The sequence below is a fragment of the Bubalus bubalis genome, chromosome 1, assembly GCF_019923935.1.
Source record: "Bubalus bubalis isolate 160015118507 breed Murrah chromosome 1, NDDB_SH_1, whole genome shotgun sequence".
In the NCBI taxonomy this organism is placed as follows: domain Eukaryota; kingdom Metazoa; phylum Chordata; class Mammalia; order Artiodactyla; family Bovidae; genus Bubalus; species Bubalus bubalis.
Window position 1 is genome coordinate 50,365,131 of NC_059157.1, and position 14,094 is coordinate 50,379,224.

At 36.9% G+C, this 14,094-nt stretch overlaps 1 protein-coding gene across 1 annotated transcript; it reads left to right on the forward strand.

Annotated features, from left to right (window-relative positions):
• The first annotated feature begins 276 nt into the window (after positions 1 to 276).
• Positions 277 to 423, forward strand: LOC123465605 (keratin-associated protein 20-2-like). Its single transcript, XM_045165159.1, has one exon. The coding sequence runs from the start codon at positions 277 to 279 to the stop codon at positions 421 to 423; it is 147 nt and encodes a 48-aa protein (XP_045021094.1).
• The last annotated feature ends 13,671 nt before the right edge of the window (positions 424 to 14,094 follow it).

The following is a 14,094-nucleotide window of genomic DNA, read 5'->3' on the forward strand; positions in this document are numbered from 1 at the left end:
ATAAACAAGCCATTGAATTAGAAAAAAATCTTTTGTTAAAAGCATATGATTTCATGATAGGCATCTTGACACACAGCACAGTTGTCTTGTTTGGGATATACTGGTCATGAAGAATTCTTGAGATGGTTTTAACGCCATTTAGTTTGGAACATCAGTGCCACAGTGACTGTGGCTGCCCCACATACCACTTAGTTGGTATACAAGGTGCTGTGCAGGTTGTCAACTTAAAACTCTTGAAACAGCATCTGTTCTTCAACTGAGCCTTCTCCTCACATCATGAGCTCCCGCAGCAACCACAGTGGTAGCCTAGGCTCTGGCTACGGTGGCCTGGGATGTGGCTATGGATGTGGCCATGGTGGCTGTGTATACACCTGCTATCGCCCATACTGCTATGGAAGATACTGGTCTTCTGGCTTCTTCTGAGAAATTCTAAATTGCTTGTCTATTCAAAACATGGTCTTATAAGGCACAGTGTGTACTTCCCGCATTATTTATAACAAAGAGGGATATTCAAACAATGACTACAGAGTCTTAGACTACCATACAACAGTAGACCTTTTGTGATTAAATGGCCTGAATCCAAAAATTTATAGTTATTCATGGAATCCATGTTAGTATTGTATGATTGAATATAAACAATTTTTGAGCAATTGCTTTTGGTAAAATATATCTAAATTCATTTTTCATTAAAGATACTCTGTTTTCACACCTTTACCATTTTCATGTATATTCTTTAATCTAGCTTTCCTCAGATTGTATGTGAGCATATGAATATATGAGATTGTTGACACTTTCACTATCTACAGTAGACAATTTTGGTGCATGGATGGTTATATTCAACCACTGCTTTTCTAATATATGTTTTCATGAGCATATCCAAGGGCTTCTATTATGTACTTTGATATCATCAAAGTCTTTGATCAACTAAAATTTCACTAAAGATATAGGCAAAGTGATAGCTCTATTTTCACCACTTCATGCTAATTCTTAAGAATTTCATTCTTGATAGTATTTTAAGATACCTTTTGGGAGATGTAATTTTTCTTCTCAATTTTGCATTATTACTAGTATTTTTCTCATTGACAACTATATGCCTGAACTCATCTTATGCATTGTATCTGCACAATTTACTGTGACATTTTACATTGTCACAGTAAAATATAGAATTTGAGATCTGTTTCAGTGAAATTTTCAAAGGACCAGCCTCTGCATGTCTTTTGGGAAGAGACCTGTTACTTTTTCATAACAAAGCAGTGGCTTTGGGAGGCTGAAACCATTCAAACATAGGCCAGATTAAGAATACAGGCTGAAAAGTGTATCCTCTATCCTGGTAGTCTGGGTAATGTTCAGCAAACCTGTTATGGAAACTTTAGTTAATTCACTCCATTTATTAGATATAAATAATAATATCAACAATGATAAAGTATAAATTAGTGAGTTCTAAATATGTTTTTAGTAACTAACGTTAGAATTTAGAGTAGCTTAAATGACATATGTATAACTGTCTGTTCACAGTTACTTTCTGAATAGGGGGTCAAAGTATGAGACTGCTAGAATCTTAAACTGTCCCAAATGCATATTTTTTGGAAGCATTTAGAGAGAAGAATTGTGTGGGTATGACTTCCTTCATCAGTTGAAAATAGGTTACACATGGAACTGCACGTGATTTTATTTTTTTAAAACTTATGGGCTCTTTTTGGCCTTACACATGGTCTATCTTGGGGCTTCCCTGGTGGCTCAGACAGTAAAGGATCTGCCTGCAATGCATGAAACTTGGGCTCAATCCTTGAGTCGGGGAGATCCCTGGAGGAGGAAATGCAACCCAGTGCAGTATTCTTTCATGGAGTATTCCATGGACAGAGGAGCCTGGTAGGCTACAGTCCATGGGGTTGCAGAGTTGGACATGACTGAGTGACTAACACACACACACACACATGGTCTAGCTTGGAGAATATTATATATATGTACTTGAAAGAAATCTGTGTAGTTGGGTATTCTTTTGATAGTTAGGTCTAGTTGGTTTATAATTTTCTTCACCATTTATATTATGATCTTCTATATAGTTACTTTATCTAATATTCAAAATGGGATATTAGAACAACCATCTACTTTTATTGCAGTCTCTTTCAGTTCTGTCCATTCTTGATTTATGAATTTTGGAGCTCTGCTGTGAGGTACATATGAATTTTAAATTGTTATATCTTCTTGATAGATTGCCCTATTTATCATAAAGGGTCCATCTTTACCACAATTAAAATTCTTTGTTTTAAAGTCTAGTTTGTCTGATATTGGTGTATGTACTCCAGCTTTCTAATGGTAGCTGTTTGCATTATATATATATGTATACATGTGCACATATATATGTGCATTTGTCTGTGTTTGTTTCAAGAGAATTTAATTATTGAAACATTTTTATGATGGCTACTCTAAAATCTGTGTCAGATAATTTGATTAACTTAGTGTTAGGGTCAGTTAACTATCTTTTTCTATTCAAGTTTTCATTTTGTTGATTCTTGGTATGATGGTATGAGAGAAAGTTTGTTAGAGCATCTCGGTTCTATTCAAATCTCTCTCTCTCTCTCTCTTTTGAAGTTGGCAGTCACCTTGTTCAGGTTTAGCACATGAGTTCTGTGAGCTATGATTCATAAAGTTCAGAATTGCTGCAGTGTTATTTTAATGTCTTTGGTTTATCTTGACCACTGGTTGTCCCACTGGTTCCTGATATTTGAAAGAGCAGAAAGAATTTCACTGACTCAGGCTCTGTGTTTCTCTTGGTGGAGTAGTGGCATAGTGAGATTGCTCACCTACCCCCCTCACTACCAAGATTACTCTTGGATGGGATAGGAGAGTCTTGGGTACCTAGGTACCTAGGGCAAAGTCTTATGGGATTCAGAAAAACTCCCTTCAAAAAGTATATTAATAAAAAAGAAATCACATGGAAGATTGGAAAACATTTCAAATTGGTTAATAAAGAAATGTAATGTACCAAATATATGGCTTACCAATGAAGAAGTGATTAGAGGGAAATTTATAGTTTTAAAATATTATATTATGAAAAAGAATATTTAAAATCAATGTTCTAAGCTTATTTAAACAGCTAGAAAGTAATACAAAATTAACTATAAAGGATGAAGGAAAAATAAACACAAGTAGAAACAATTCAACAGAAAAAGGACATGCCATAAAGAAAATAGTACACAAGTTTGGTAGGCCAAGCTGATAAACTCTGGACAAACTGATCAAGAATATAGGAGAGATAATACAAATTACTAATCTGAAGAATGATGGAATCAACACCTTTAAAATCTGACAGACTCTAAAAATAATAAGTGAATAAGTACAAAGGATGTTATGCCAATAAATTCCACAACATGGATGAAATAGAAAGTTTCTTTTAATTAAAAAAATTATCAAAATTAATCAGTAAATCTGAACAGCATTTTATCTAGTACAGAAAAGGAATACATTATTCAAAACAGCTTTCCACAAAATAAACTCCAGGTTTTGATGACTTCAATGGTAAATTTTATTAAATATTTAAACAGCAGTTTTATTGTTAACTTAAGAAAAAGATAGTAGTCTAGGAGCTTTCCTCAAATATATTCTCTAAAGCAATGCCTAAAAAAGGATATGCTATACCCACAGGTATTTTATTAATTGTACCAGAACACAGAATTCATATCTATCTATCTACCTACCTATCTATCTATCTAGGAGATGTAGATAGAAACATATCAGTAATGAAAAGCTTTAATATACCACTCTCAGAACAAGCATATCTAGTAGAAAAAAATAAGTGAAATGAAAGAGCACCTACAATTTAATTTATAAGGTAGATTTTATGGATATATGTTCATCTATATACTTACAGTAGAGAAAAACCTTCTCAAGTTTCCACAGAAATATATAAAAATTGATTAAAAGGAAAATAGTTTGTCCATTTTCAATATAGAGATGCTGCAGAAAACATTTTTAAATTTTTTTGCTATGAAGCTAGAGGTGTTAGGTGGGCTGCAGTCTATGGGGTTGCACAGAGTCAGACACAACTGGAGCGACTTACCAGCAGCAGCAGCAGAGGTTGTCAACAAAAACAAGGGACAGAAAATCCTGTTCACCTAGTGAGTAAATCTTTGATTAAACATCTCTCAGATAAAAGAGTGAATATAATGTGAGATCACAGAATTTCAAAATAAATAATGGTAATGGAAATAGTAATTAAGAAAATTGATGAAAAATATTCACGCACTAATTGGAGTAAAATTTATAACACTAACTACTTGTGTCAGTAAAAGATGAAAGAAATAGCATAAATAATTAATATCTTGGTTGTGAGTGAAGTCGCTCAGGCATGTCTGACTCTTTGTGACCCTTTGAACTGTAGCCTACCAGGCTTCTCCATCCATGGCATTCTCCAGGCAAGAATACTGGAGTGGGTTGCCATTTCCTTCTCTAGGAGATCTTCCTGACCCAGGGATTGAACCCAGGTCTCCCACATTGTAGGCAGATGCTTTACCATCTAAGCCACCAGGGAAGTCACTTATCTTGGTTAAGGGAGCCTTAAATAAAAACAATTAAGTAAACCAAAGGAAGTGCAAAGAAGGAGGTAATAAACAGCTAAGCAGAAATTAATGAAGTAGAAAACAGATAAAAAGCAATTGGCTTTTAATATGACTCAAATATTACTATTTGAAAAGATTGGCATTTATAAATCATTTGCTAATTTGATCAAAGGGGAAAAAACAAAAAGAAAAAAAGAAACAAAAAGTCTATACAAAATTAGAAATAATGAAAAATAAACACATAAATAAGTTTAAAAAATGTTATGAATCTACTTTGCAGATCTTTGTGGATATAAATTTGAACCCCGGATGCAATGAATAATTTCTTAGGGGAATATAGATGACTAGAACTGATACATTTACATTGAGGAGTTATAAAGAGACTGATTTTCTAGGGAGAAACAGAAAAAAATCATTATAGAAATACCCTACAAAATACTCCAGATTGAGATAATTATGCATGGAAATTCTACCAAATTTTCAGAGATAAAATGATTTGATGTTCTATAAATTGTTCCAGAGTACTGCAGGGAAAGTTCTTGATTCCCAATAGAAAGAATGCATAGCATTGATATCAGCGGTAGGTAAACAATTAAGATGCCATTCTGATTTCTTCCTCTTGATGTCAATGGCCTGGTATGATGCCCTCCTCTTGAGTATAGACAAGATATGTGAATTACTTCTAACTAATATTATATGGAAAAATTGATGAAACATTTGATTGTTTATGTGATTATGTTATATAAAATTATATGCGATTATAGTGCCCATCTTGGGCTTTCCTCATAGTTCAGCTGGTAAAGAATCTGCCTGTAGTGCAGGAGACCTGGGTTCAACTCCTGAGTCAGGAAGATCCCCTGGAGAAGGAAATGGCAATGCACTCCAGTATTTTTGTCTAGAGAATCCCATTGACGGAGGGTTCATGGGGTTGGAAGAGTTGGACAGGATTTAGTGACTAAACCACCACCACCATAGTGCCTAACTGGAGTGTCTTCCCTCCATTTTGGGCTTTGAAAAGACAAGCAAATGTGTAAGGAACTACAGGCAGCCTCCTGAAGCTGAGAGTGGCCTCTAACAGTCAGCTTACAAATGCCTCCCACCAAAAGTCAGTGTTTTGCACCCCCAGTTACACAACCACACAGAATGGAATTCAGCCCAAGATAAGTCTGTAGGTAATACTGAATGTCAAATAACTGACCTAAAAACCAGGATTGCTCTTTGGATTGATTACTTTTATTAGATCAACAAACAAACAAGCTCCAGGATTAAAGCATCAAGGTAGTTACTATGATATCATCAGTCTAATGAAAGAAGAAGTCTTGAGTTCACAGGAAAATTTCACTTTATCCACTTAATGAGGTAAGTTCTGGGAAATGTATAGGTTAGATGGTAGGTCCACAATAGACCACACTAAACTTCCATGATGCAGCCTAATCATCATCCAAGACACAGAACATGAGGGCTTCAGAACTGGTGAATCCTGGTGTCCTGGTGTAGAGGATGAGAGTCTTCTGTGGCGTCCTCAATAGTAGCAGCCATAGCCAGAGCCAGAGCCGCATCCATAGCCACAGCCACAGAGAGAGCGGGAGCCATAGCCGTAGCCGCATCCATAGCCACAGCCCAGCCTGCGGAAGCCAGAGCCGTAGCAGGAGCCAGAGCTACAGCCCAGGCCTCCATAGCCGTAGCTTCCACAGCCGAGGCCGCCATAGTAGTTTCTGTAGTAGCCACACATGGTGTTGGTGGTTGAGGTTGTTCTCGGGTGGAGAAGGAGAGTAGAAGTGTCACTTGAGTGTGGACATTTCTCCCTGCAGAGGGCCTTTTATATGCCCTCAGTGTGGGTGTGACCCACCCCAGCTTCATGCCATTGGCTAACTTTATGACCACTCTAATTAGTTTGTTGTTCACAACCATATCATGAAACAACAGGGAAATTCAGCAGGCTTGTTGTGTTGACATCCTAGTTTGGATTCCTCTTATTTAATTGAGCATTTGGATGAGAGGAGACATACACTCATACCTACACTGCCCTGCCCCAAAGTATTACATGTGTTCATTTTAAGCTTCTAGAACCATCCTTCATGTCAAGAAAAAAGACTTTGTTAGGACTTTTCAAATAATTTTATTATTTTATAACCTTTCACAAAGAATAATATTTCTATTGTTTCATACATTTTTATTCTTTCATCATCAAAATTATCACTTTCTTAAGATATTTAATGTCTTTATATATTTAAGCAATATTGTCTTTCATGACATAATATTGACAATAATTTTAAAACTTACTTGAAATAAAATTTCAAGGCAATCAGTTCTGAACAAAATGTCTTCTACTTTCTTACTTATATCAATGGTCTAACTTTCATTTATGTTCAGCTTCCACTGAAGGATGTGAAATAGAAGTCATTTTCTGGAATCCAATTTCTGTATTTCCTAATTGTGTATACAATGATTAGTTAATATTCTATATAAGTATCCAATAAGATTCAGTTCAGTTCAGTTCAGTCATTCAGTCGTGTCTGACTCTTTGTGACCCCATGAATCACAGCATGCCAGGCCTCCCTGTCCATCACCAACTCCTGGAGTTCACTCAAACTCATGTCCATAGACTTGGTGATGCCATCCAGCCATCTTATCCTCTGTCATCCCCTTATTCTCCTGCCCCCAATCCCTCCCAGCATCAGAGTCTTTTCCAATGAGTCAACTCTTCTCATGAGGTGGCCAAAGTACTGGAGTTTCAGCTTTAGCATCAGTCCTTCCAAAGAAATCCCAGGGTTAATCTCCTTGCAGTCCAATGGACTCTCAAGAGTCTTCCCCAACACCAGAGTTCAAAAACATCAATTCTTTGGCGCTCAGCTTTCTTCACAGTCCAACTCTCACATCCATACGTGACCACTGGAAAAACCATAGCCTTGACGAGACGGACCTTTGATGGCAAAGTAATGTCTCTGCTTTTCAATATGCTATCTAGGTAGGTCATAACTTTGCTTCCAAGGAGTAAGCATCTTTTAATTTCATGGCTGCAGTCACTATCTGCAGTGATTTTGGAGCCCCCAAAAATAAAGTCTGAACCTGTTTCCACTGTTTCCCCATCTATTTCCCATGAAGTGATGGGACCGGATGCCATGATCTTCGTTTTCTGAATGTTGAGCTTTAAGCCAACTTTTTCACCCTCCACTGTCACTTTCATCAAGAGGATTTTGAGTTCCTCTTCACTTTCTGCCATAAGGGTGGTGTCATCTGCATATCTGAGGTTATTGATATTTCTCTTGGCAATCTTGATTCCAGCTTGTGCTTCTTCCAGCCCAGCATTTCTCATGATGTACTCTGCATATAGGTTAAATAAGCAGCGTGACAATATACAGCCTTGATGTACTCCTTTTCCTATTTGGAACCAGTCTGTTGTTCCATGTCCAGATCTAACTGTTGCTTCCTCACCTGCATACACATTTCTCAAGAGGCAGGTCAGGTGGTCTGGTACTTCCATCTCTTTAAGAATTTTCCACAGTTTATTGTGATCCACACAGTCAAAGGCTTTGGCATAGTCAATAAAGCAGAAATAGATGCTTTTCTGGAATTCTCTTGCTTTTCCGATGATCCAGCAGATGTTGGCAATTTGATCTCTGGTTCCTCTGCCTTTTCTAAAAGCAGGTTGAACATCTGGAAGTTCACAGTTCACGTATTACTGAAGCCTGGCTTGGAGAATTTTGAGCATTACTTTACTAGCGCGTGAGATGAGTGCAATTGTGTGGTAGTTTGAGCCTTCTTTGGCATTGCCTTTCTTTGGGATTGGAATGAAAACTGACCTTTTCCAGTCCTGTGGCCACTGCTGAGTTTTCCAAATTCGCTGGCATATTGAGTGCAGCAGTTTCACAGCATCATTTTTCAGGATTTGAAATAGCTCAACGGGAATTCCATCACCTCTGCAAGCTTTGTTCGTAGTGATGCTTTCTAAGGCCCACTTGACTTCACATTCCAGTATGTCTGACTCTAGGTGAGTGATCACACCGTTGTGATTATCTGGGTCATGAAGATCTTTTTTGTACAGTTCTTCTGTGTATTCTTGCCATCTCTTCTTAATATCTTCTGCTTCTGTTAGGTCCATACCATTTCTGTCCTTTATCAAGCCCATCTTTGCATGAAATGTTCCCTTGGTATCTCTAATTTTCTTGAAGAGATCTCTAGTCTTTCCCATTCTGTTGTTTTCCTCTATTTCTTTGCATTGATCCCTTATGAAGCCTTTCTTATCTCTTCTTGCTATTCTTTGGCACTCTGCATTCAGATGCTTATATCTTTCCTTTTCTCCTTTGCTTTTTGCTTCTCTTCTTTTCACAGCTGTTTGTAAGGCCTCCCCAGACAGCCATTTTGCTTTTTTGCATTTCTTTTCCATGGGGATGGTCTTGATCCCTGTTTCTGGTACAATGTCACGAACCTCATTCCATAGTTCATCAGGCACTCTATCAGATCTAGTCCCTTAAATCTATTTCTCACTTCCACTGTATAATCATAAGGGATTTGATTTAGGTCATACGTGAATGGTCTAGTGGTTTTCCCTGATTTCTTCAATTTCAGTCTGAATTTGGCAATAAGGAGTTCATGATCTGAGCCACAGTCAGCTCCTGGACTTTTTTCTGTTGACTGTATAGAGCTTCTCCATCTTTGGCTGCAAAGAATATAATCAATCTGATTTTGGTGTTGACCATCTGGTGATGTCCATGTGTAGAGTCTTCTCTTGTGTTGTTGGAAGAGAGTGTTTGTTATGACCAGTGCATTTTCTTGGCAAAACTCTATTAGTCTTTACCCTGCTTCATTCTGTATTCCAAGGCCAAATTTGCCTGTTACTCCAGGTGTTTCTTGACTTCCTACTTTTGCATTCCAGTCCCCTATAATGAAAAGGACATCTTTTTTGGGTGTTAGTGCTAAAAGGTCTTGTAGGTCTTCCTAGAACCGTTCAACTTCAGCTTCTTCAGCATTACTGGATGGGACATAGACTTGGATTACTGTGATATTGAATGGTTTGCCTTGGAAACGAGCAGAGATCATTCTGTCATTTTTGAGATTGCATCCAAGTACTGCATTTTGGACTCTTTTGTTGACCATGATGGCTACTCCATTTCTTCTGAGGGATTCCTGCCTGCAGTAGTAGATATAATGGTCATCTGAGTTAAATTCACCCATTCCAGTCCATTCCAGTCCATTTTAGTTTGCTGATTCCTAGAATGTGGACATTCACTCTTGCCATCTCTTGTTTGACCACTTCCAATTTTCTTTGTTTCATTGGCCTGACATTCCAGGTTCCTTTGCTGGAAAGGAAAGGATGCTCTTTACAGCATCAGACCTTGCTTCTATCACCAGTCACATCCACAACTGGGTATTCTTTTTGCTTTGGCTCCATCCCTTCATTCTTTCTGGAGTTATTTCTCCACTGATCTCCAGTAGCATATTGGGCACCTACTGACCTGGGGAGTTCCTCTTTCAGTATCCTGTCATTTTGCCTTTTCATACTGTTCATGGAGTTCTCAAGGCAAGAATACTGAAGTGGTTTGCCATTCCTTTCTCCTGTGGATCACATTCTGTCAGACCTCTCCACCATTAGCGCCATGTTTTGTGCTAATAATGATAATTAGATAAAAACTGCTTCTTTCTCAAAACATTCGATCAGTAAGCTCTGTAACCTGCTGAGCTCTCTTGCATAACGCTTGAATTTCAACTGTGTGTGTATGCTCAGTCATGTTCAACTCTTGGTGACCACGTGGACCTGATAGGCTCCTTTGTCCATGGGATTTTTCAGGCAAGAATACTGGAGTAGGTTGTCATTACCTATTCCAGGGGATCTTCCCAATTCAGGGATTGAATCCATGTCTTCCATGTCTCCTGCATTGGCAGGTGGATTCTTCTACTACTGAGCCACCTGGGAAGCCCCCTATCTTCATTCAAATCAGTGAGACAACTCAACATTTTGTGTAGCCAAAGTAGGAGTGGTATTATAGTTTAAAACTGTATTTCTGCACCTTTAGCAAAATGCATGTGGGAAAGCAGCATTACTTATACATCCACTGGATTTCTTATATTCTATGATAATTGTTATTCAAAATATTTTTATATGTCTCTTTACCTAGGTTCTGGACTTCCCTGGTGGCTCAGACTGTAAAGTGTCTGCCTACAATGCAGGAGACCCAGGTTCAATCCCTGAGTCGTGAAGATCCCCTGGAGAAGGAAATGACAACCCACTCCAGTATTCTTGCCTGGAAAATCCCATGGATGGAGAAGCCTGGTAGGCTACAGTCCGTGGGGTCACAAAGAGTCGGACACAACTGACTGACTTCACTTTCACTTTACCTAGATTTAGACAGGGTTTAGAGAGTGGAATTTGGGGCTGGTTTGCATTGCAATGAAGGTGGTTTGAGAAGTTGGACATCCTATACATTTTAATCAACTCTCTCTGCAGAGTATTAGAGTATGGATACAGATTTTCAAATCGCCTGATTCATTTAATCATAGCTATTTCAAACAAGTCAAAATAAAATCATATATTAATGAAATAGAAAAATGTTGTCTTGCTAATGATCAGACCAACACAGTCATCTGTTCAGTCATTATGTATTTTTGAATGTACTTTCTGTGTGTTTCATGTTAGGTGCAGTTTTGTAAAGTAAACATGCTATTGTGACATTCAGTTTGCTATCACTGGATCGAGATATTATAAGCAGAGGACTTCTTCACTACATCATATACAAATTTCTCATACAGAAAATAATAGTAGGTTCAGCTCCCATAGTTCAGAGTCAATCAAACAATGTTTTTTAGTAAAAACTAGTTTAAACAACATGATGATTATTCTTCTTCAAGAATATTTAAGTCTTAGAACATTGCCTAATTTTGATGTGTGAATTTTCCAGTTAATCAAAAATAAAAATAAAACCTATAATTAACTTGTTTTTTGTATTTGATTAAAAAGGATGAGAGTGCATTTTGTGTGTGTGTGCAAAACAAGTTCCAAATTACAACATTTACTAAGTTTTTTCTCCTGATATTTACGTCAAGGAGTGAATTTCTTTCTCATGAAGAACTAAATTGTTCTCTCTGATCATAGCAGTAAGAGCTTTGTACAACATCACTCTTTTTTGCCTATTCTTTTCTGGTGTGTCATTTTGAGTATACTTAATTCTCAAATATATTCTGAAATTAAAAATTAAAACAAGCTTTATTTCACTCTGCATATCCTTCAAGTAAGCCCCATTGTTATATTCTGCTTCATTAAAAAAAATCACAAGTGTATTTCCATTTTAATATTTCTTTACCTTTTCAATCATCTTTTTTGGTCTTTTGCCTCAGCTACTCTACTAAGATGCAGAGATCAAGACTTCAGGACCTCAGTCTTGTCAAATCCACAGGTCAAGTTATTATTTAACTCAGCCTCTGAATACATTTAGGTCCACCAGCCTCTCTTTTCAATCCTAAAAGGTTCCAACATTTAGCTTCACCCTGTATACACACCTTTGGTTCATTTCTAGCCTCAGCAACTTCTTCTTCTCAGTATCCTCTTTTTATTAACTTTTTATTTTATATTAGAGTATAGTTGATTAATAATGTTGTGTTAGTTTCAGGTATACAGCAAAGTGATTCAGTTATACATATACATATATGTATTCTTTTTAACCAACATGGGCCTACTGTATAGCACGGGGAGCTCATCTCAGTATTCTCTAATAACCCAAATGGGAAAATAATTTGAAGAAGTATCCTATCTTTAAGCTACTAAGACTTTGTCCTCAAATGTTGGAGTGCCCAATGACATATTTGTCCCATGTATAGTCCTTCAGTTCAGTTCAGTTCAGTCACTCAGTCGTGTCTGACTCTCTGTGACCCCATGAATTACAGGATGCCAGGCCTCCCTGTCCATTACCAACTCCCGGAGTTCACTCAGACTCATGTCCATTGAGTCGGTGATGCCATCCAGCCATCTCATCCTCTGTCATCCCTTTCTCCTCCTGCCCCAATCCCTCCCAGCATCAGGGTCTTTTCCAATGAGTCAACTCTTCACATCAGGTGGCCAAAATATTGGAGTTTCAGCTTTAGCATCAGTCCTTCCAATGAACACACAGGACTGATCTCCTTTAGGATGGACTGGTTGGATCTCCTTGGTCTCTACCTAAACTCTACCTAAAGTTTAGTTGGTTGCATTTAGAATGCATTTTTTTCTCCAATCAATTTTAATTTCATTTTCAATCTATTATTTCATATATATCTCCAATATTATTCTATATATCTGCAAATTAACACTGATACCTTCATAGATTAAAATCATTAGAAATTTAATAAGACATATATACATTCATGATTCTCTATACTACCTAGCCTGTTTTATTTACTTATTTTTCTACATCTCAAAGCATGTATGGCACAAATCAAATCATGAACCTCCTTTAATGTATTCTTTCAATGTCTTCCCACATCAAGATTGCTAGAGCAAATGCTAGACATGCAGTTACATTTCAATTTCAGAATATTAAAATGCAGATGTGAAATACAGAAAATTGAGTTTCCCAAACATCACAAGGGGAACACTTATGCTTAAATCATTTGTTTATCTGACATTCAAGTGTAACAGTTGACTTGCATTTTCATTTGCTATCTCTGGCACAGAAAATCTAGCAACCCTAATCCAATGTATCACAACCACGATCATTGCCCTGTTCTCATCTACTAACGTCCTTCCTCTTCATTACAATCCACAGATTTTAGTGGCTTTTCAGCTCTCCAGATGGAGCTAGCTCATTTCTACCATAAACTTTCTGCCCCGGAGCTCTTTGACTTACAGAAGGAGTAGCTTACCTTCTCTCTTGGTTCTCTCAGAGAGGTATTATCTGAGTACCTAGTTTAAAGGAATCCCTCACCAATAACTCTTGTAATTGCCCTTAATCCACCTTGATGAAATATTTATATATACTCACTGCTATCAGAAATTGTCTCCATCCCTTTTTTACTATTTGCCTGTCTTGAATTTCCTAACCTGGATTAATCTAGAATATAAACTCCACAACCTTGCCTTCCAAGTTCACTGCTCTAACCCCAGTGCTGTAGCAGTGCCCAGTATACACTTAATATAGTTCTTAATAGTTCTTAGTAATGATTGATATATGAAGAAGTCATAAATGATCAAATTAATGAAATGGAAGAGTACTTTTCATTTTGAACTTCATGTATTAAAATAATGATATTTGGCAAAACTAATACAATTATGTAAAGTTTAAAATAAATAAAATTAAAAAAAGAAAAAATAATAATGTATTTAGATTTAGTGAATGTTGCCAAAAGCATACAAAAAATTCACATATAATCGTTACTCAGTGTCTCTTTGTGTTAACATCTTCCATAATCATAGAACATTCATCAAATTAAAGAAATTAACTTTGTATAATACTATTAGTATGGATTTTTGATTTACTGTTATTGTCTATTGGTGTCTTTTGTTGTTGTCCTGGGTCCCAGTTCTCATTTTGTGTTGTGTATATTTTTAGTCTTTTCCAATTAGTAA

What these genes read in the sequence shown, in the direction of transcription:
- LOC123465605 (XM_045165159.1), top strand. Translation starts at nt 277, where the DNA reads ATGAGCTCCCGCAGCAACCACAGTGGTAGCCTAGGCTCTGGCTACGGT.